The sequence below is a fragment of the Amblyomma maculatum genome, chromosome 11 (genome assembly GCF_055883805.1).
Source record: "Amblyomma maculatum isolate TAMU_Amacu chromosome 11, ASM5588380v1, whole genome shotgun sequence".
NCBI lineage: Eukaryota > Metazoa > Arthropoda > Arachnida > Ixodida > Ixodidae > Amblyomma > Amblyomma maculatum.
In genome coordinates, this window is record NC_139354.1 from 5,065,323 (window position 1) to 5,089,592 (window position 24,270).

The 24,270-nt window shown below is 44.9% G+C and overlaps 1 protein-coding gene across 1 annotated transcript; it reads right to left on the reverse strand.

Annotated features, from left to right (window-relative positions):
* Positions 1-1,251: 1,251 nt before the first annotated feature.
* Dera (deoxyribose-phosphate aldolase) lies at positions 1,252-9,216 on the reverse strand. Its single transcript, XM_084584911.1, has 7 exons — positions 8,991-9,216; positions 8,833-8,930; positions 8,624-8,771; positions 5,779-6,015; positions 4,162-4,290; positions 3,000-3,112; positions 1,252-2,304 (listed from the first exon to the last, which is right to left on the reverse strand). Exons 1-7 carry the CDS (start codon positions 9,019-9,021, stop codon positions 2,098-2,100), a joined length of 963 nt encoding a protein of 320 aa, XP_084441037.1. The 5' UTR covers positions 9,022-9,216; the 3' UTR covers positions 1,252-2,097.
* Positions 9,217-24,270: the final 15,054 nt, after the last annotated feature.

Here is a 24,270-nt window from a genome sequence, read left to right on the forward strand (position 1 = left end):
TGAAAAGATTCGTTGTGCGGCTGGTGCAGAGATTTGCAATAAGCTGGCATATTACCGGATAATTTGTTTGCCGTTTGCAGATTTTAGCTTTAAAACCTGCGATAGGTTTATGCATGCGGTCTGTGTGGCAATATTGTGCGGCAATTTTAATGAAAGTCCTTCAGAAAATCCAGAGCCAACGAAGCGAGCGAAATCCAGACAGCCAGCAAGTGCTAGCTGGCAATTGGCATGGCCATGCACTGATTGGTCGTCGGTTCGTATGACGTCACGAGATCACATGGCATGGCTTCAAGCGCAACACAGGGATGATCTGAATAAAATAGCCGACAGCATCTCTACTCTGTGCTACCAAGGAGCCCTTCATACCTTGCAGTTGACGTCGTAGCTAACGTCCCAATAATATAAAACAAAGGTGGTTAGTTACACCTAATTATTCATGTATTGAATATTTTCCACCTGGCGCATGATGCCTGCCATGCTGTACAACTCACCTGCATGCACCACAATGACGCACCTAAAGCATTTTGTTTTTGTCTGTAAACTTTAACAAACCATTCACTACATATTGATGCCATGCAAATAAAATGTAGGCCAGTCCACCTACTTTTATGCTGGTGGTGCAAAACCGTTCAAATGGTCTCCCACTATTTTAGAACGAGCGAGTTGGCAGATGGGAACAACATGAAACAATCGGTTTTTAAATGGTTACACTCACAGAGGTGTATTTATGGGTGATCTTTGGAGCGGACAGTTGAGGTCAGCAGTTGTATTAATGCAAAGCACTTCAGGGGCTTTCTTTGTGTGAATGGGGCCTTAGCATAATTTTTCCATTGAGAATTTTTGCATTGAGAAAAATAAGCGAACTCTCTTTTCTATTCCCCCTCTGCTAAACTTCCCCAATGGTAGAATCGAACGATATATGTATGCCCACAAATACTAAGCAAGTAAAAGTAAATGCTTATATGTGTTACTAATGCATAAAACATTTAAGCAATAGGCTTAATTCCTTTTTGATGGCACCAGAACAAGATACAAGATGATCAAATGCAAAACAGTAGGTGGTAATCTAAATGTGCCAAGGCATTCGGAAAATATAACGTCCTAACTGCGAATCTCAAGTATTATTACTAAAAATGTGGAACATGATGGCGTGACAATACTTGAAGAAAGCTGAACTAAATTCATTATAAAGCTGACAAAGAAAAATTAATGCTAAGACAAATTTCTGAAGTTAAATGGGAAAACTAATGCTTTGTTTTTAAGAAAATTATGCTTTATTAACATTCCAGGTACATTGCATCACAAGCTACTTCGTTTTAATGCTGATATATTTAGTCACAAATGTCTGAACCCTTCCCCAATGATTTCCAGACCAAATTCTCCCTTTGGCTCAAGCTCAGTTTCAATACAGTTGTTCTGAGCCACAAGCAATGGAGACAATGCAAAGCCAAATTTGTAGCTACTTTCAGAATTCGATTAAAAACAAGAAAGATACCAGAGCTCATGTAACTTATCCAAAGCTTCCAAATACATAAGACAGCTCAAAAACTGAACCAAATTCTATTGCCTAAACATGTAAAAGAGTGTCTCATTAATAAGAAGGCACAATAAAACTGAGTTGATGCCATCCCATTAAAGCAAGGAAAAAAACCAAGGTCATGAAAAGCACATTTTTTAGCAGTACTAACTGAATAACAGGAATGATAGAGCAAAAAGCCTGCAACAGCTAAACATCCAAGTGGTGTTCAGAAAGCAGGCTTCAATGAAATGAAAAGTACAGTAGATGAAGAATGAATATATTCTGGTATTACTTTTTATGACTCTACAGACAAAGCTAGGTCAGAAAGGGAAGGAAGCATGCCTATGTCACCATGCCGCAGCGTGTATTGTTTGAAGTAGAGGTGCAGTGGAATGAAGGGGAGAGTTGAATGACATAGCTCATTCAGTTTTCTTTCCTGCCTAAGCTTCAATACAGAGCCACAAAACAATTGTCCGCAAGTATAGGAAGCAGATAAGACGAGAATATTTCCATCATCCTTCGCACACTGCACAGCTCACTTTCACGAGTTGCCAACTAGCCCAACTTTGCGCTCTACTTCAGCAAGCAGGCATTTCACTAAGAGAGGCGTAACGTTTAGTCGTATAGTGGAAAAGCTGGCGCTCGATGTCACCAAGTAATCCACTTGCACCAATGCGGAACAGATCAGGCTGCAGCCAGTCATCACCTAGTTCCTCCTTCATGAGGAACTGCCACAGCAAAGCATCCTTTGCTGTCCTGATGCCACCAGCAGGCTTGAAGCCAACCTGTAATGCCAAAGGGGAGACATGTTCCATTGACCTTAATTTCCATCGCATGCAAGAACAGCAAGGTCACCCTTGAAAGCTCCAAATAAACTAGAAACCTTTCAAATACTTGAAAAAGCTGTCCTGTCAAGCCGTTCAGTGTACACAAGAGCCCAAGTATCAATATAAAGCTGCACCCAGGGTATCAGCATGATATAACACTGTATAAACTCGTACATTTTGTTTTGTTTTAACATTCCCATATACGAACACCCGTGTGCCATCCATTCACCATTTAGCAGAAAAGTACAAATCTCTTCAACTAATAGGTTCTACTAACACATAAAAAGTGAAACTGGTGGGAACCTAGCAATTTTATATATTAAGTGTCACAAGCTAGCATTTGTGCACTTCAACAAATCTGAAAGATCTAGCAGCGAAAATAGCACTTACAATGTCCTTACACCTTAAGAGCTTTCACAGGTAAGATTGCAGTACTTGGACTGAAGGCACAATCATAATTAAATAAAAAGGTAAAAATATTGCCAAATGGTTGCTGTCTTATTCAAATATCAACACACTGTGATTACCACTAGAACAAAGGCATCTCATGTACTCTGCCTGGGTAATATGTGAGCGACATGACACACAAAGACACTCATCTGCCGCAACAGTCACAGTATGCCCGAATCAGAAATGTTTGATAAAGCACAAACCTTAATTTTGGTGTCTGTGTAGTAATCCCATATTGCTCTTGCCATAGTGATTCCGACAGGTAGAATAGCATTGACTCCCTCTTTTCCAGTCGATGTCTTGATGAAGTCCGCTCCTAAATGAAGAATCACACAAATACATTGTCAAACATGAGGTTCTATCATAACAACACTGACTTAACTGGCTGAAACCATACCAGAGAGGCATTTCTCATTTCGACAAAATTCATGACCATGTTTCTGACACTTTCATACTAGCCTAATGCTTTTGCCCTTCCAGAACAACATTTGCAGTTGGAGGACACTGTCGAATGTCACATCACTCAGGCTACAGCAGCAGCTTCAATGTATTGCAAGCAAGGTGCTTTTGCAAGGAATGCTGCTAGCCCTAGTTAGCGTATAAGCTTAGGTACAAAGTAACGAAAAGTATCTATCTATTAAAAGTTGGCACTCATGTGAATATTCTCAGTCTTAGTCTACGACATTGTCTATGAGACTAGATTACAGAGTACCAACCATCCCCTCATTCTTCAACAGCATATTTGTTCTAGTTGACCAAAAGCATTTACTTGAAACTCTACATAACAGAGCCGAGTGAAACTGAATTTCTACATAAGGCATACCAACTCCACAAGCCTTCTTTCAGTCATCATGAATTCCACACTGTAGTTTTACCTTGGTACATAAATATATTCTATGCCAGCAAGTAATGATACAAAAATGAGCAGCTTGTGAGAAAATTTAGTGGCAGTAAATGTAAGAAATAGCAAGCCATGAATAAGTTGACAGCTTGCATGGAGGCTTATTTCATCATGAAAACACAAATTTGATCATCTTGATCACTTCCTCCATATATAACTCCAAAGGCATCACTTCGCAGAGTTGTAAGGTAATATGAAGAAAAACCTTTTAGAATATCACAACAGCGAACATTGTTTGCTACCTTGGAATTGTAGAAGCAGCAGTAACACACTGGCCTCTCTTTAAGTGGCCATTTGTATAGCATGAAAAACTGTTGCAAGTACAAAGTAAAAATTTTTTTTAGGTTCTTTCATGAAGAGTTAACAGAGCAGTGCAGCAGTTACCATTCAGCAGCACAGTTCCACGCAACTGAGTCATGCTACATCAGGCATACGGGCTACTACAGCGTACACTGAAAACATACCAGCCATCATGCAGACCATGCTGGCAGCATAAACATTACGCAGTGATCCCAGCTCTCCAGTGGCTAGAATTGTCTTCAGATGGGCTTCACCACAGGCTTTCTTCATGGCACAAACTTCATTGTACACAGCTGCAAGAAAAAAAAAGAGCATCCCATTTAGATTCAAAGCATTAATTTCGTTCTGGTGCTTTGCAGCAACCTGCGGAGCTAAACAAATGGCTCAGAATATATCGACAAAAGCATTTTCTAAACAAGCTATGGGTGGTACTCTAGCTGAGCACCAGATTTCACAATTGGGTGCTGCTTTTCTGAACACAATGCCATGTCTTTTTCATATCTCACAAAGCTGAGAAAATTATGCAGTCTCTCGATGCTAAGTAGACAACTAAGCCAAAGACACTACACTTAATGATGCAAATTGTGCAGCATATAATTTACTATAACTGCACAATGTGCCCCTAAATCAGACTATCTCCACAGCCTGCAACAAAGGTCTTAATACACTCTTGCCCATCGGGATTTCCTACATTTACCTGTACTGCTGTGACTGTTTTCAATTCAAGCACCTGCTGTACAGAGGCAAAAATAAATCATATCAGCCATGTCACAGTTTAAAGTACTTAATGTTGGGGATGGAGGGGGGGGGGGGGGGGGGGGGTAAAAGACAAGGAAGAGCTGTACACTGATATGATTAAATCATCATAAGGTTCCATATGCGGCCACTTTGGGAGTGTGACTTCTATACTAAGAGGCAATGAATTAATTTGCAAGGATCCTGGGTTTCGATACGCCAGTTACAGCAGCCATGCCTCATTATACCACATAAGTTCTGTGATTTTTATTTCCTGCATTACTCATTTAAGCTTTGGTGCATTCTGAATTGGTTACTGAATTGTGTTACACACCACAGCAAAGAAAAACCCTGCCATCCTCAACGTCAAAACAGCATTGGTGCAGATAGAGTAACAGAAGCACAACACTAAACTAACTCTGCAGTTTGCTTTGTACCTGCCCACTTCTATACCTGCCCACATCTAGACATCACTATAGTGCTCTAAAACTGCACGACAAATCGGTTATGAAAAATCGTAGATCTCTGTGCCGCTGTAACCACTACAACAGATTTGTTGACCTACAACACATGCTCATCAGCTTTGAACATGTTGCAGGTGCAAATCTTGGCTCATTGAATTTCCCATGCTGGTTCATAACATGCTTTGTCACTTAATATGTTCTACTTCATAAACAGTTCACACAACACTTTTACACTACTACAAAGCATCATTTCACCATGTCACATACAGTGCAAACATGAATGGAGCTGAGCAGCAGATTTATTTTGACAAGGTTTCAGCTTCAGTTAATTTAATTCAATGCCTACATTTCCATATTAAGGACCAATACAAATTATTTTAAGTAACAGAAACACACCACTACTTGAAAGCATATCATAGATTAAAGTTTTACTTGTAACTGAACAGCAATGCAGTCAGAAGGGTATTGCAGTAAAGCCACATTTACAAGCTGACGATGAGCGGTGCCACAAAGCTAGAAATGCAATGAGAAATCATACAGGCCCATGCCAATATACAGCTAATTGGAGTGATGCAAACTTACTTTCCCAGTCTCCTGTCAATGCTGCCGTGCGGTTGATGACTATGTCAATCTCACTGGCCCCAGACTCGACAGCGAACTGTATTTCCTGCAGTCTTGATGACAGGGCATACTGGCCTGTTGGAAATCCTGTGGCCACTGCAGCTATGGGAATCTTTTTCGATGGCTGAATGGCTTTGAACGACTTTACACAGTCAGCAACTCTTGCTGGGTAGACACACACAGCTCCTGTTGTAACATCTGTGAAAAAGATGTTATGTAGGCTAAGCTTAGTTATGGGTGCAATTAAATACAATTCTGAACAAAGACCATAGCATCATTCGTAACTGGGCTATGAAAAGTTTCCTCTTCTGACTGACATGGAAACGAATATTAGTAGGTAGTCTGCATGCTATGCTGCAACTGGAACATAATGTAAGCATATCTCTACTATATCTTATTTTTTAAAAATGTCTCCACATCATATACCAATCATTGGTGGCTATATACTTTGAAATAAATAGAAGAAAATGGCTGCAATGCCTTGTCTGTGCACTGCTGCTTTCTTCTCAAGTTCCAGGAGTAGACTACTCAAAGATGTTAGATCCCCCAACTGTCACACTTTTGCAAGTTTGGAAATACATGTGCAGTGAACAATTCCTTAAAACAATTTCAGAATCTTACAGGCCATGAGCTTTGCCTGTGTAACTTAGTTTGGTTTAGCTAACGGGGCTTAACGTTCCAAAGCGACTCAGGTTGCAAGAAATACCACATAGTAGAAGTTTCAACCACCTCGGATTCTTTAACGTGCACTGACATCACACAGCAGATGGGTGCCATGCTTTTACCCACAATAAAAAGTGGCTGCTGTAGTCAGGATGCTCGTGCAACGTCCTTAAAAATATTGTCACAAAGTTCTTTTGGTATGACACTACTGATAAAATAAACATTTTGAATGCATTAGTAAGTACAGTGGGGAATGGTACACTGAAAAGTAGTACATAAACTGAAATTTTGCAAATCAGCAGTGTCCAGTAATGCCAGCAAAGCTACATCTTAGCTATATTTTGAGCCTGGAGCGTGAGTAAGTAAACATATGATTGTGTCTCCAATATGAAATCCATACCCAAAGCAGAAGAAAGTGATTAACTGACCATGAGATGTTTATCCAGCAATACTAACAAGAACACAGGGCATATATCTTTTTCAAATGCCCGACCAGACGAATTTTCGTCCAACCATTGATTATATCTTTTTCCATGAAGGTCACTGTAAATTGCATAAAGAGCAATAAAACTAACGTTTTTATGCCACAACTTTTGAAATGTTGAAAACACAGTTCTAAAGGAAGGTTTTCTTTAGGACACTTTTCTTTTCCTAACACGAAATGCCTGTGCAAACACTGTGTACTCCATGCTTAGGCACTACACTGTCAGATATACAACTAAGCAGCAATGACAGCTATCAAAACAAATTTGACCTGGCTTCTATCAATGCTACCACTAGTAAATTCAATAGAATGGTGCTCTAACATGTGGAGAACTGTTAATCTTATGAAGCCTTTTGTGCATGCCAGCGTGCCACTAGGACACTGGCATAACTGTTCTTATACCAAGGTGGATGTTCAGTTATGATTAACAATTTTGTGATTTAGCTTATGGAGGCTAGAAATCAAGGTTTGTAATTTATTCTAGATTGTTACTGCATATAAAATGCTACAGGAATGAGCAAGCTAAAATGTACGGAGTGTTTGCTAATGTTGAAGCATGCTGCAATACAAATCACTGCACACCAGACCCAACAGATTGAAGCCACCACAAAGATACATAAGCCTAAGAAATGAGAGAAATAAGGAGGCAAGGTGCCGATAAGAATTGAGGTGAATGAAGATAAACCATGCCAGATAAACACAAGACCTGACAGTCACTGCACAATGCCACTGTGTTGATGCCATTATATTCACAGCTGGGACTTTGGATTTAATGTCATCATATGTACGCCTTGAAAAGCACCTGCAAGCTGGTAAAAGTCTTAATGAATTATGAACAGTGCTCATGAGCATGAAATCTCATCTGTGCTGTCCATGGGTTATATACAGATAATCTATCAGAAAATACAGCTGTTCTTGGATGACAAATAAAAAATAGCCATATATTCCCATATCAGCATTCAAAAGACAAGGTCACAGTTTATCAGAAGTGCCACTAAAAATGACAAGTTAACAATGACCTTGCGCTAGAAGTGCTTTATATCTTACTGAAAATTACAAATAAAATATTTGCTACTTAATACACAGTTGTTCCTAATGAAGCTGCATGCTTTTCTGCATGACAAATGCGGTCAAGAGTATGCATTTCTCAGAATGAGTTGCCGCGTGCCTAATAGGCTGAAAATGAGGCAAGGCTGCCATTAAATTTATGCGTGTGGAACCACATGGATGCCATTTAAATGTTTGGCAATAAACATCTAATGGCCTCAATTTTTTTGTATTATTATTGGACATGGACTACTGAACTAAGAAATATCATGAGGGTGCGCACTTAATGAATATAAGCAGCAAAATTATCTACATAGATCTACACTTGTTAAATATCATTCAACAAGGCAGCTTTACGGGAACTGGCAAAAGCATTTGCCGTAATGTCGATTCATAAAGCGAATACAACCGCCAGAACAATAGAGCAATGGGCTTTGTTATGAAGAAACAGGAACGGAAATTCCTTAAGCAGGTAAACAATCTGAAGTGATTAAGGAAATCAGACTTCGCTGCCAATTTTAGTGAAGTTAAATCTATAAAAAGCTGGCTCACAAGGCATGATACCTACCCGACACAATTATGTAATTTTGTTCAGAACAGCAGGCTGTTTACCTTCTTTAGGCACATCGAGCGCTTCGAGGATGTCTTCCCTCAGAGGATGAGCAGCTTTCGAGCACAGCCGGTACACGTTGCTGTAGGTGTCGTCTCCCGATAATGTAGTCAGATCGATGCACGTGATCGCCCGTAGGAGCCAACCTGCCTGAAATTCAATTCTCAGCGAGGTATTCAAACCACAAGCTTGACAAGCACAGCACGCTCACCTGAAATTTCTTCTTTACACATCGACGCGTACCCAGGAGAGATGCTCGCTCCAGCACGGCCGGCAGATTCACCTCGACTCCATTGTACAAGTCAGGATCTGAATACGAAAGCCAGGCTTTAGTGAAAAGAACTTGAGGTGAAATAACGTGGAGATTACCGAATTTGCGCCCCTCGTTTCGAGCTCCCATTTTGCCGTTGCGCGAAGGTAAAACGTGCGGTTCTGTAAAAGGATTCCTTAACAAAGTGTAAATTAGCTGCTCGACGCTTGCGCAAATCCAGAGCAGAGACACAGGCTATGAGATAAGAAATCAAATCGCCCGGAACAGGAATGCCGGCTTGAGACGTCCTCACGCGTGTTGTAAACCGCATGAACGCACGTTGTTCCGCGCCCACAGGGTATGCATGGGTATGTGGCGCCACCTCGAGCATTCTTGAGAAACGTTTGCATTATTTTCGAGAATCGTCAAAAGAGAACGCTGATGTCGCCCACTTACTAAGGCTCCTCTATTTTTTTAAGTTCAGTTCAGTTCAGGCGTTCAGTCGTGTCCGACTCTTCGTGACCCTATGGACCATGCCACGCCACGCTTTCCGGTCTCTCACTATCTTCTTAACATCGCATAGCTTCATCTGCAATGCCTCGAGAATGCCATCTAACCATCGCGCTCGCTGCCTACCCCTTCTCCGGCGACCCTCAACCTTTCCCAACATCAAATCTTTCTCCAGCGACTCCTCTCTACTCATCAGATGACCAAAGTAGCTGAGCTTTAACTTTAGAATTTGACCGTCCAATGAGCAGTCAGGGTTTATGGTCGACAATATCGACTGATTTGATCTTCTGGCAGTCCAAGGAACTCTTAAGAGTTTTCGCCAGCACCACAATTCAAACGCGTCAATTCTTCGGCGGTCAGCCTTTTTCACAGTCCAACTCTCGCATCCATACATCACAACTGGAAAGACCATAGCACGGGTTGTACGGATCTTGGTTGGCATACTAATGTCTCTGCTCTTTACTAGGCGGTCAAGGCTAACCATTGCTCTCTTTCCCAGAAGCAGGCGTCTCCTAATTTCATGGCTGCAGCCTCCTTCCGAGGTAATCTTGGCGCCCAAGAACAGAAAATCTGTCACAGCTTCCACTTCTTGTCCATTGATGCTCCAGGACTTGATAGGGCAAGATGCCATGATCTTCGTCTTTTTAATGTTCAGTTTAAGCCCAAACTTCTCACTCTCTTCTTGTACGCGCATCAGAAGTCTTTTGAGTTCCACTTCACTTTCTGCCATTAAAGTGGTATCATCCGCATATCTAAGGTTGTTGATACGTTTTCCAGCAATCTTCACTCCAGCTGAAGACTCGTCCAGACCGGCCTTTCTCATGATGCACTCTGCATATAGGTTAAATAGGCAGGGCGACAGTATGCAGCCTTGCCGCACCCCTTTCTCAATCGGAAACCAATCAGTAAGACCATGCCCAGTTCTGACTGTGGCCTCTTGCCCTTCATAAAGGTTCCTGAGGAGACAGATGAGGTGAATTGGAACTCCCATCTCTTGGAGAGCTTGCCACAATCTGCTGTGATCTACGCAGTCAAACGCTTTCGCATAATCAATAAAGCAGAAGTAAATGGGTTTCTGGAACTCTCTTGCTTTTTCCATGATCCAGCGAAGGTTGGCAATTTGGTCTATAGTTCCTCTGCCCTTGCGAAACCCAGCTTGCACGTCCGGAAGCTCCCGATCCACATACTGCTGCAGCCTACCTTGCAGGATTTTTAACATCTTGCTAGCATGCGAAATAAGCGCGATCGTGCGGTAGTTGGAACAATCTTTGGCACTGCCTTTCTTTGGAATGGGGATGCAAACTGACCTCCTCCAATCCTGTGGCCACTGCAGGGTTGTCCAAATCTTTTGACATAATGTATGCAGTGTGTTAACAGCGTCGTGGTTGAGGTTTTGAAGCAACTCAGCTGGAATACCATCAATTCCGCTAGCTTTGTTCTTAGCAAGGCTGGCTAAGGCCCATTCAACTTCACTCTTCAGGATGCCCGGCTCGAGATCAGTAATCACAACCGTCCTATGTTGGGTTTGCACATCCGGGTCCTTCTTGTACAGTTCTTCTGTGTATTCCTGCCACCTCTTCTTTATCTCTGAGGCTTCAGTGAGGTCCTTGCCTCGTTTGTCCTTTATCACGCCCAGCTTAGCACAGAAGCTTCCTTTGATATCTTTGATTGTCCTATACAGAGCTCTTGTGTTCCTTAATTGGCTGTTGTCCTCAACTGCTTGACACTGTATGTTCAGGAAGGCATTCTTATCTCTCCTTGCTATTTTCTGAAAATCCGCATTGAGAACCTTGTATCTTTCTCTTTCCCCCATAACTTTTGCCATCCTCCTTTCCTCAGCTATTTGCAAAGCCTCTTCAGATAACCAGTTTGCTTTTTTGCATTTCTTTTGCTTTGGAACTACCTTAGTAGCAACTTCTTGTATTATATCACGAACATCAGTCCACATCTCTTCGGGCTCTTTGTCTTCTAGATCTAATTCTTGAAATCGATTCCTCACTTCCACAGCATATTCTAACGGAATCTGATCCAGATCATACCTGAAAGGCCTTCTAGTTTTCTGCGTTTTCCTCAATCGAAGCTTAATTTTGGCAACAAGAAGCTGATGATCGGTGCCACAATCGGCCCCAGGCCTTGTTTTTACTGCTTGTATAGCGCTTCTCCATCTCTGCCGGCAAATAATATAATCGATCTGATTCCTGTACAGACCGTCCGGTGAAATCCATGTGTACAGGCGCCTCTTGTGCTGTTGAAAATGAGTATTCGCTATGGTCAGGTTGTTTTCTTGACAGAACTCTACTAGCCTCTGCCCAGCTTCATTTGGCTCACCAAGACCGAACTTGCCTGTAATTCCGGATATTTCTTCACTCCCGACCTTAGCATTCCAGTCTCCTATGAGAAAAACGACGTCTGATGATGGGGTGCGGTCTAAAAGGCCTTGTAGGTCCGCATAAAATCTCTCAACGTCAGCTTCTTCAGCAGCAGTGGTCGGTGCATAGACTTGGATAACTGTTATGTTGAAAGGGTGACCTTGGATCCGAAGTGAAATCATTCGGTCGTTTTTGGGGTTGTACCCTAGCACTGCTTTGCCCATTCTTCTGTTTACTATGAGAGCGACCCCATTCCTTCTCTTGGATTCGTGCCCACAATAAAAGACATAATGATCGCCGGAGTTAAATTCTCCCATTCCGGTCCACTTGAGCTCGCTGATACCTAAGATATCAATGTTCAATCTGTCCATTTCTCGCTTGAAGGTAGCGACAACTACACGAGCGCCCTCTCGAGGGGTCCAGGGACAGCGCTAGCAGACGACGCGTGGCACTCTTTCGAGCGTATACCGCGTACTCATGAAGCTGCGCTCGGTGCCCACATAAACCGGTGAATTCAAGATTTGTGTCCTCTGCTGCTCAGGAAACTTCAAAAGACAAGAATAATAACTTAAACATGCGTGTGCAGCATAAACGTCAAAAAAAAAAAAAAGAAAACGCGTGCGTTAAACGAGCCAGCTCATTCTTTTGAACCATTCTCGACTCAGTACAGCGGCTAGAAAACTGCTCATTAATTATAATTTGACATTAGTAGCGAACTTGAAGTAGAAACGATATTTCAGTAAACTTAATGGGCTCGTTTCTTTACTGAAAATAAAATAGACTGCGAGTTTTCTGCAACTTTTGGGAACGTCGTTGTGCACAGAGCTCTGACGAAATAAGGGCGTCATTGCGTTTGTAGCTGTTCGGGTATACTCCGTTGTACACACTTTTTTTTTTTTGGCTCGAGTTTATTTCGTTTACAGTATTCCAATAGCTTTATTTTGGAGAAAAAGTCAGTTTCTTTGCAGCTTTCTTTGCAGGCATTCCAACGCATGTATATCTTCCAACAAATACAAAAAAAAAAAATCGGGTATGATGCGATACAAAGCTCACGGATAACGCTTCCTGACTTTTCTATTCTTTGTTTGCTTTATATTGTTTTCCTTATAGCCTGCCGGGCAATAATGTCACCAGTAAGCTTGGATGCCGCCTTTTCAAAACTTGACGAGTCCCTGTGCGCGATCAGCGGAACTTGTTTGCATTCGATGTAACGATGCGAGACTGCTCCGTTAAAACAATGGCCCAATAGCGTTTCACACACACGGTTGTTTTTTTTCACTATCTATGGTACAAAGTTTTGTTGCATTTTTTTTTTTAATTTTATACACCGATATTTAGCATAGGCAAATTTTGACTTTCCATTTCGATTACTTTGACACATTCGCACCCTCCTCTTTTTCCAATGTTTCATTTTTCATTTATATCAATTAAAATTGTAGGGACAAAATTTTCGTAATAAGCATAATCAAGCATTGGCTTTTCATTTTGAGCATTTTGACAGCATTGATTCCGCGCGTAATATTGCAGTCCTGATCTGTTCGGGAATGTAAGGGGGCTCGAAACGGCAGTGACTTTTCACTAGACATCCACAGTACAAGTAACGAATACATAGTCATAGCGTCCTTGATATTTTGCTCGTGAAATAGCATATGCCCAAACAAAGGCCATCCCGGGTAAGCGAACGGCTATTTAAGCAGACAGAAATCACTTCGCATAGTCGGGTGTTTTCCGTGGACATGAAAATCTTACGCCCGATTTCATGAGGCCATAGCTTCCTTCTGTTCGTATTATCGTCACCGCGAAGAATGGAAAATGACTTATTTGCGTCTTCCGCACGGTTCCGGCAGCTGAAAGCTCAGCAACCCGGCGCAGCCGCATGTCTCACGCACACTTCAAGATTTGAGTTCAGAGATGTAATTCTTGCGTCCGCTTAAACATTAAGTACTGCATATACACTCCTAAAGATGCAATAGGGGCATGTGAAGTACGTTTCGCTTAACTAATCGGCCAATATCACGCTGGCAAGCGCAGACCGCCATGCATTTCAGCGGCGCAGCGAGCTCCGCTGGACCCTTTGAGCGGAGCTTGGCGGCGAAAAGTTCAGGTGCAGCCAACCGGCCTATCGGAGGGAGGGGCGGCTGGATCAAGACCTGTCGCTACCTTTAAAAAATAGAGGAGCCTTACCACTTACCAGCCAGTAGGGTGCCTCAGGCGCGCATCGAGGCACCCTACCAGCCAGGGGCTTTACCAGGGGCACGGTGCAAGAATAATTATTACACCGTGACCAGCATACATGGCAGTAATTGAATTACAGTAATGGAATTACTGTAATTCATTTACTTTTCTCGGTAATTTGTAATGTAATGAATTCCTTTTTCGGGTTGGTAATTAGTAATGTAATGAATTACTTTTGGCAGTAATTTCGCAGCAAAAGTAATTAATTCCTTTCGAAATTACTTTTACAGAGAAGGGGAACCTTTAACATGCATTCCAGACTGCATAGTGTGCCATGGGGCGCATCATACTGGGTGCCGCAACTGCAAACATCGTCTTGTGATCCGGAAACAAGCCAACAAGCAAAGCGACAACGCGGGGCGACGCCACGCAGAAGATCAACCAAGGGACAGAAAGAGGTCCTCGAGCCGGACGAGACACGAAGCAAGCCGCGAAACCGATCCAGCTCCTTCCCGCCGCTACCGAACAAGGAAGGGGGCAGGTGCAACAGCAAAGAAAGAAGCTCGAGCCGCGGAAGGAACGGAGACAAGCCCTATAATAAGGTGAGCTGGCCGGATACGGCCTCCCATACTAACAATACTCAAAAGAAGGAACTACGGAAACAGATACAGGCACGCGATGATAAAATTGCCAAACTAGAAAAAGAGATGGCGGAGCTCCGCCAATTAGTTAAGAATATTAGGGCGCTAGAACACCCAATAACTAAGGAGACGCGAGCCCCACCACCGGTGCCGCCGGTAGGGGTGGTAGCGATGGAAACGGACGCTAGAACCCCGATCAAAAGGCCACCTCCCCCGAGCGGAGAAGAGAACAGTAAACGTGTAGCAGAAGCCTCAGAAACTGATATGCCGCAGCACACGAGAGCCCCGAACAAACTCAGGAAGGGTGGACACCATGGAGGTTAAAATAGACACCCTCTCGGCTAGGGTGGACACACTCACTAATAGGATGGATGCCTTAACCAACGAATTCAGGGTGTTCCAAAATCAGGTAACCATGTCGTTCCAACAAATGATGGAAAAACTAAGCGCAATGGAAGCACGATTTCCTCCGTTACCTTGTCAGCAGCCAATGCACACAATTGCTACGCATCATCATGGCCCCCAGACAGCAAATTGAAGTGTGGCAGTGGAACTGCAGAGGCTTCCGCCGTGAGCGGGGGAACTTGCAGCTCCACATACAAAACCTACAGCGTCCAGCAGACGTTATTGCTCTACAAGAAGCTAGTGGTGCCGTAGAACTTCCGGGCTACAAAGCGTTCCTACCACCGGGATACGACGCCGGTACCGTCACGGGTGCGTTCACTGCAACGCTGGTGCAGCGCAATGCCACTGCAATACAGCAAAATATTGACAGCTACAAGGAAAACTACATTCTGCTCGAGATAGTGCCAAAAAGTCGATATGACAAAAATCTCTCTATTCTGAATCTATAGAGCTCGCCGAGAGATAGAGGAACGGGTATTCCGCAGCTACTGGTCAGAAGCGTAAGGTTGGCATCCAAAGCGCAGCTTCTAGTTGTCGGAGACTTCAATGCCCCGCATCCGGAATGGGGATACGTTAAAGCCAGCCAAAAAGGCAACATAGTTTGGCAAGCGATACAGAACATGGGTCTTTCCGTGTTAAACAACCCACAGGAATGCACGAGGCTAGACAATAGCATCAGTGTCGACACGTCACCGGACCTCACCCTTACTAGAAATATAATGGGAGCCGAATGGCTAAACACAGGTCACACACTAGGTAGTGACCACTGTATTTTAGCCACCACCTTCGAAACGGCTAAGCACAAAACAATAACCAGGAAGACACATATTACGGATTGGGATAAATTCAGGGACCTAAGAGAGCAAACAGCCGAAACAGAAATCGCGAATCTCGATGATTGGATCGAGTCACTTAAAAAGGATATTAAGCAAACCACATCGGAGGTGCCGATAGAAGAGGAGGGCCAAATCTCCGACTCGCGGCTACTCCATATGTGGGAAGCCCACCTCAGCCTGCAAAAGAGACTGAGGAAGCACAAATACCTAAGACCGCTAAGAAAACGTATAGCGAAACTAGAAAGACAGATAGAAGCCTACACACTAGAGCTTCAAAAAAAGCAGTGGGGTCAGATAAGTGACCGCATGAATGGACGACTAGGATGTAAAAAAAACGTGGCATATGCTCAGACATCTACTAGATCCGACACAGACAAAATCGACGCAAAACAATCAGCTCGCTAGACTGGTCCATAAATACGAGGGCACCACGGAAGAGTTCTTGCTAGAACTACAGGACCGATATCTCAGCAAGGCCTCTTGGGCTCAACTGCCAGACTACCGAGGACTCCCAAATCCAGAGATAGATTCAGAAATAATGGAGGCAGAGGTACGGTGGCTAGAATTCTAGCCACCGTAGCAGAGGTTCGCTTCGCCATGGGACAGCTCCGCACCACGTCCGTGGCAGGCCCGGACGGGGTCACAAACAAAGCATTAAGGAATTTAGACGCAAAATCAGTAGAGGCAATCACGGGGCTCATGAATAGGTACTGGAACAATGGTGAAATACGCAAGCCTGGAGGCATGCAATGATTACTTTTATTCCCAAACCAGGCAAGAAACTATAGCCAATTTGCGCCCAATATCGCTCACTTCCTGCGTAGGCAAGCTCATGGAGCATGTGATCCTAAATGGACTGCAGGAGTACGCAGAGGACAAAGAGATCTTGCCAACAACTATGCTAGGCTTCAGAGCTAATTTATCTACATAGGATGTCATGCAATGGAAATGCACGGGCACCAAAGCAGTGCTAGGACTAAACCTCACCAAGGCCTTCGATAACGTGGCACACGAAGCCATTCTCGAGAACCTCTCAGACATTAACCCAGGAGAAAAAAACCTTCCGATACATTCGCTCATTTCTCAGCCATAGGTCCGCGATAATTAAAATAGGCGAAATAGACTTTTCGGCTAGGGGGTAGAGGGACACCGCAAGGATCAGTACTGTCACCATTTCTCTTCAATATCTCCTTCATAAAGCTTCCACCCTGACTGGAAGCCATTCCTGGGCTTAGAAATACATTCTACGCAGATGACATCACACTCTGGACCACCAACGTGAATGACGGTCAGATAGAGGAAACGTTGCAACGCGCGGTAGACTATTGCAGAGCTCGCAGGTCATTCAGGCCTATCATGCTCACACCCAAAATCAGAGCTACTGGTCATCAGACCCAAACCCAGGGGTCCCGGTTCCAGGAGTCAAGCGCCCCCAACCCCGCTTAACGTGTGCGCGGGGGGACTTCCAATCAAGGAGGTGCAGTCAATAAGGATCTTAGGGCTGTATCTGCAAGCTAACAGGAAAAACAAAGAAACACTGCAAAAACTGAAAACATCAGTTAATATGTCAATTAGGCTAATCAGAAGAATTGCGAACCGTAGGAGAGGAGTCAAAGAAAAAGACCTCTCTAGGATAGTGCAGGCATTTGCCCTGAACAGGATGGTGTATGCGCTACCATACCTAAAACTAGACGCTGCGGAGAAAGGCAAAGCCGAGACATTAATTAGGCAAGCATACAAAGCAGCCTTGGGGCTGCCGAACTACACATCGACATAAAGACTCATGGGACTGGGAATACATAATACACTAGAGGAGCTCAAGGAGGCTCACCTCACAATGCAAAAAGAACGGCTCAAGCGCACTAAAGCAGGCAGAGCCATACTGGAGCGCCTAGGTATAGGCGTGGAACTTCCACCCGAGGACACGAAAACACAGCTACCCAAACTCCTTCGCAAGCGACTAACGATCAAACCACTACCAAAGAATATGCACCCTTCTTACCACGAAGGAAGGAGGAAAGCTAGGGCAATAGCTCTACACGAAAAATACGTAACGAGCGAAGGAGCTGTCTATGTTGACGCGGCAGAATACGCAACAAGAGGAGCGTTCGCACTGGCTGTGGTGGACGGATACAATCTTCTCCGATTCTAAATTTGGTGTCCGTAGCTTTGCGGGGGGCAGAATCTTAACTGCAGCGCAGAAAATACTGAAACTGACCAGGCAACCATACAGAGAAATTGAGGTGATCTGGGTGCCGGCTCACTCGGGGAATCCGGGAAATGAGGCGGCCCACAACATGGCTCGAGGTTTCGTCAACCGAGTCGGTGGGTCCTTCGTATCCATGGGTTACTCCAAGGAGGGCCTGGCATCTTTTCACGATATTAAAAGTCATTACAGATTGGAACGGCACAAATATCCACCACCTGACAAAACGTTGGATAACAGGAGACCGCATGGAGGAGACTCCAGACGAGATCCTTTCTAACTTCTAAGCCCTTACCTATTAGCAAAAATGTACCCGGATGACTTTCACCCCGAGTGCAGATTCTATGGCGAAACAACCATGTATGATCACATACTATGGCAATGTAAAGAAGGACCTCCACCGGAAGATCTAGTACAAATTCCTTCTCTTGAGCGATGGGAGGCCGTTCTGGCCAGCTCGGACCCGGGCATTCAAGCCTTGGCCACCGAGTGGGTCACTAAGGTCGCCGCCAGTCATGGACTGGTGGCCATCTAGAGCGGACCGTCTGCATCTGCATTGGCGAAATAAATGCTTTCCAATCCAATGAGCAGAACAGTGCGTCTGAGACCTCAACCATTCTCCAAGCAGCAGGATACAAGGCGTCAAGGGAATGCTGAAGGGAGAGATGGTGGAAGAAGGCTGGAGCTGAAAACTAGTTTGGAGCGCGGCGTAGCGGCACTCCCTGTTGCGTCGGCTAGGGCACAGTGGTGCCTGGTTACACTCAACACCACGGGGCGAAGGAGGATTGGGGTTGGGGGAGATAGGCAGAAGGGTCCATGACGTGAGGCACCGTGGCTTGAGCATTACTGAGCAGTGATCACAAATGTGCCGACACCGATTCTTGGGACTGCGGAAGCAATAAATAACCTAGCTTCTCGGGCCCTTCAAATTGCGGAGACAGCTCTGGGCCAGCAAGACGCTGGGTTTGCCGGTCATTTCAGGACCATTCTACCATTTTTTTTTTTTTGCGGTAGTCTTGTTTTTGTGATCGCACTTACTGTAGGAGAGAGAGAGAAAAAATAGCTTTCTGGGACGGAATTTGGCAGGAAGACGAAAGAATGTGGGTGCTTCGCGTCTGGAGAACAAGTTGTTTTGCTTACTAGCTTTGCTTAGTTTTTGCATGGATAGAAACTAGAAAGTAATTTAAAAGTAATTTAATTACTCAGTAGAAGTAATTGTAATGTAATTTCATTACTTTTTGGGAGCAGTTATGAGTAATGTAATTTAATTACTTTTCTGCGATGTTCAGCAAAGTAATTAGTAATTAATTTATTTTATTTTCAAAAGTAAATCTGCCATGTATGGTAACCAGGGGCAAGCTTGAGGAAGCCGAGCGGCCTAGCGATTCCGTGGTGCATGCTTTTTCAATGGGCGTCAGGTTGGCCGCGGAACAAGCTTGAGAGAGCCTAGCGGACCAGCGATGAAGATGATGATAACGTTATATTATTATTATTATTATTATTATTATTATTATTATTATTATTATTATTATTATTATTATTATTATTATTATTATTATTATTATTATTATTATTATTATTATTATTGGTTCACAGAGGGGAAGGGCGCGGCATCTGTCACACTTGTTTCTCTGGACACCTGAACCACTTGCGCTGCCTCTGTGGGCGGTAGATGCTAGTCGGAACAACCCGCTTTCTTAATCTGTTCTGTCTGTTCCTCTCTTTCAGAGCCACCGTACCGAGCAAACCTAAATACGCAGCCGGCGTAGGTAGGTGACCGCCGCTTGCGACGGGGGCTAGCCTGCCACGCAATTTTATCTGTTGTAGGCCGTCATTGCACCCACCACCTTGGTGGTGGACACTGTGTAACACCGTAGTGGTGGACGACGACTGTTGTTGCGGCGCACGTCTAACTCTTCCTCTTCCTTTTCTTTCTTCTCTATTTTCTGTTCTATCTGCACGAGGCAGCGGGGGTGTGCTGTGCGATGTCAGCGCACGTTAAAGATCCCCAGGTGGTCGAAATTACTCTGTAGCCCTCCACTACGACTCCTCTTTCTCTTTCTACTTTCACTTCCACCTTCCTCCCTTCCCTTACGGCGCGGTTGCGGTGTCCACAGAAAACAAGTGAGACGGTTACCGCGCCTTTCCCTTCCTATAAATAAATCAGGCAGCGGGGGTCGCTCAGCTACGGAGCCAGTAGCAGGCCCATGCATTTTCTTTTCCTTCTTCCTACAGCCACAACAAAGGGGAACTATAACAAGGAGCGTTAGCTAGTTTAGCCTTTAAAAGGATTCTCGTTTGTGTTGTGTTACTTTTTCTAGGGCCATAGTAGGGTTAGTCCTCCAAATCGAATCCCGGCCTCGGCGGCCGCTTTTCGGTGGAGGCGAAAAGCAAGGCGTCCGTGTGCTGTGCGATGTCAGTGCACGTTAAAGAACCCCAGGTGGTCGAAATTTCCGGAGTCCTCCACTACGGCGTCTCTCATAGTCTGAGTCGATTTGGGACGTTAAACCCCACACACCAACCAACCAAAATGTTTCCGCACGTCACGACAGTTCTGGATGCATGGAAAGAGATGAGAACACAGAACAACTTTGAATTCAGCCTGGAATCGTGCGCACGGATCTCCTTCACTGCACTTATTTTTTTTTTTAATGCGATCCTTTAAGCAAGTTATGAAATACATGTATCTGCCTTCGATGAACGCCGTTACAGCGCTTTTTCCTCCGGCCTCCTTCCGAACATAGCAGCATTATGGTGGTTACCACAGTCTCCGCTCTCGCCCAAGGAGCAGCCCCTACGTTGTGATGGAGAAGCGCGAAAGCGGCCCACGTGCTGCGCAGAATCAATGGATGCAACAGAAATTATTAAGTTTAACTTGCATGGGGTGTAGAATGTCGAAATTAGAAATTATCAAAGCCACGTTTTCAAGGTTTTATGCAAAATAATTTGAATGGATGCGCTGCTTACGCGTACAAAATTGAGTCAAAGAAACGGGCGTAGACGTTAAGCGCAACGTCTATTTCCGTTTCTTTGACTCAATTCTGTACGCCTAAGCAACGCATCCTTTCATATTTTTCCCAAAGATCCCGTCCCAATCACTTCTTGGCATGCAAAAGTGTTGTAGTATGTCGTAACTAGAAATTAATGACATAAGTCATATGGCTAAGTAAAACATCCGAAGTGACGACGTCATATGGTGAGCGGCTTACTCGAACTATAGTGCTCGAATCAGCATGGAGCCTACCTCATCTTTATGGGTTGCCAGGTTCCTAGAACTGGAACACCCCGTAGTCTGACTTCTTCACCTCGATAAAGCTCACTTTGACCTCGTTTCAGTTTGGCAGAGAGAGAGAAAGAGAAACAATTTTATTTGCCCCAGATGTCGTGAATTAGGGCAAGTGGGTCCTGTGTGGCCCCAGGTGGGGGCAACCCTCAGTTGTCCGTCTTCCTGCATTCCAACTTTAGGAAAGACTCGTCCCAAAACTTGAAGTCTTTCGTTCTCGACTCTCCGTCGGCTATGGTGCGCCGAACTTTGCTGGCGTTCCCACTATTTCCTTTTTTTTTTTTCTAGGACGTAGGGAGTCCGGAAAATTTCCCGGCATTTCTTGTCCTGTCGCATGTGATCATTACCGCAGAGCATGCACTTCGGCTCGTATTCCGAGTAAAGCCTTATTTCTGAGGCCGCATCCCCGGCACTTGGCGCGCGTCGAGTTCGGGCAGTCGACGTCGTCCTGATATTCAAGTATCCGCATGCTCCATCGACTTCGTATTTTAATGCGTAAGCATTGCATGTCTATTGGCAGATTTAGCGTGGGATAGAATGTCGGCGCTGTAAAAGAGGAACTAGTCGGTATATCGGGAAAAGAATGGTACCATAGGATACAGCGTCAAGGAAACGTATGCAAGTGACAAAATGGTTCATGTGGTTTAATGAGGTAATTAATTAGAGGCAATAAAAATATAAATGGTTCCCGGAAAAGGAAAGGCACAATGTCTGTTGCAATTGTTCTGTCGACACCTTAACCACGGCCTAAAGGAAGGGAGAAATATGGAGTTGATTGATTGATTGATTGATTGATTGATTGATTGAATAATTGATAAAACTGTATTGGGGAAAATTCGATGGTTAGGGGTAGTGGGTTAAGAGAGAGCGGTGGTCGGCAGTCCTTTGTCCAGGAGTCCGTTGGCCTCAGCAGCAGTTCTGGCTCGCTGCACAAGCATCAGCTGATGTTGCGCGTCCGAGTCGGCTAGAAGGTTCTCCACAGAAAGTGAAAGGGGTGACTTTAAGTGTCATCCCCCCCCCCCCTTATTTTTAATTGTGATGTGCAAAGTTTTTTGTTTTTCTCAAAACACACTTTTTTATTATAAATTGGTTCAGAGAAAGGGAAACGCGCAGTATCTGTCACACTTGTCTCTGATTGATTGATTAATTCATAGGAAGGGAAAGGCACGGTGACTGTCTCACTTGTTTTCTGTGGACACCTCAACCGCGCCGTAAGGGAAGGGAGGAATCTGGGCGTGAAAGAGGAAAGAGAGAAAGAGGAGCCGTAGTGGAGGGCTGCGGAGTAATTTCGACCACCGGGGGATCTTTAACGTGCGCTGACATCGCACAGCACACGGACGCCTCTTCGTTTCGCCTCCATCGAAACGCAGCCGCCGAGGTCGGGTTCGAGCCCGGGTACTCCGGCACAGTGGTCGAGCGTCTTACCACTGCACCACCCTGGCGGGGCTCACACTTGTCTCTGTGGGCGCCTGAAATGCACCGTAAGGGAAGGGAGGAAGGTGGAAGTGAAGGTGGAAAGAGAGAAAGAGGAGCCGTAGTGGAGGGCTACGGAGTAATTTCGACCACCTGGCGATCTTTAACATGCGCTAACATCGCACAGTACTCGGGGGGCTGGGACAGGTAGGTCACCGCCGCTTGCGGCAGGGGCTTGCCTGCCACCGAATTTTTATCTGTTGTAGGCCGTCATTGCACCCGCCACCGCTTCGGTGGTGGACGACGGTTGTTATTGCGGCGCGCGTCCCTCTCTCCCTCTTCCTTTTCTTTCTTCTCTATTTTCTCTTCTGTCTGCACGAGGCAGCGGAGGTGGCTCAGCTGCAAAGCCAGTAGCAGGCACGTGCATTTTAACGCGGTAGCGTTAAGGAGCTCGTGTCGCAGAAAAGCCGGTGTCGTCGGCGTCGGCGGCGTTGGCCGTGAGCGATAAATCCCGGCATGCACTTCATAAATAAAAAGCAACTTTCAAAATGGGCTGGGGGGGAATCGAAACAGGGTCTCCGGAGTGTGAGACGAAGACGCTACCACTCAGCCACGAGTTCGATGCTTGAAAGCGGCACAAAAGCGCTTCTAGTGAATGTGGTGTTGCCTTCGAAACGGGCCGTAGAACGTTATACTGCGGTGTATATCGGTAATTATGAGCATGTTACTTACAGAAGTCGCAGTTACACGAGTAGCGAAGTACGTTTCCGCTACATTTCTTCTGCGCGATGGCGATGGGGCCGCACCCTTTGGAACGGGCGATCACAGCATCACAGTCTGAGCTGAATCTGGCCAAAAAAAACAAGAAAAGAAAGGGGGTGGGGGGGGGGAAGAAAGAGAAAAAAAGACTCAAAGTGTTTACGGGTTGTCCGCGCACACCACTTTTGTCCGTCACTATGCCACTCGCTCATGTCTCCCCTGCCGCTCCGGCCGCTGCGCCCACCAACCCTCCAGGCGTCTCTTAGTGACCGGCGAGGCGCGGTTGCCAGACTTGATGGGAAGATTTGCGAGGTTTCGCAAAGGGGAATAATTTGTGTCGCATGACGGTCCGAAAATTATGTATTAGAAGAAACCGATTTACAGAACATCGGCTGAATTCATGAATATCATAACCCAGCTCCCTCATCCTGAGGGCGTTAAGGCTACAAACCAGGATCGGCTATCACTGTAAATGGTCATGTCCGGAATTTCGCATATTGTAACACCTAAAGGTCCGTTATATCAGTCCGTTGTGTCCCCTTAAACATCGTAACGAGCTTGGCACGAGGTTTCGAACATGGTGCGCGATATAGCCCAGCGTTCCACGTGTTGTATGCGCACTCCTTGCTCTCGGAGTCGGAAAGCAGCCCGAAAGAAAATGGAGTACTAGCCACATTGGATAACAAGACGCGAGCGCCATCTGCGCAATGCCAGCGCACCGGCTGTATTGCAGGTTGTATCTTTTGGCGCGTTGCAGCGGTGTCATCTAGTGGCTTTGTGTACTACGGCTGGTGCTGTGGCA

What these genes read in the sequence shown, in the direction of transcription:
- Dera (XM_084584911.1), bottom strand. Translation starts at nt 9,021, where the DNA reads ATGGGAGCTCGAAACGAGGGGCGCAAATTCG. An exon ending in AAACGAGGGGCGCAAATTCG is followed by an intron (nt 8,931 to 8,990) that starts GTAATCTCCACG and finishes TTTCGTATTCAG; the next exon opens with ATCCTGACTTGTACAATGGA. An exon ending in ATTGACAGGAGACTGGGAAA is followed by an intron (nt 4,291 to 5,778) that starts GTAAGTTTGCAT and finishes TTTTTCTTGCAG; the next exon opens with CTGTGTACAATGAAGTTTGT.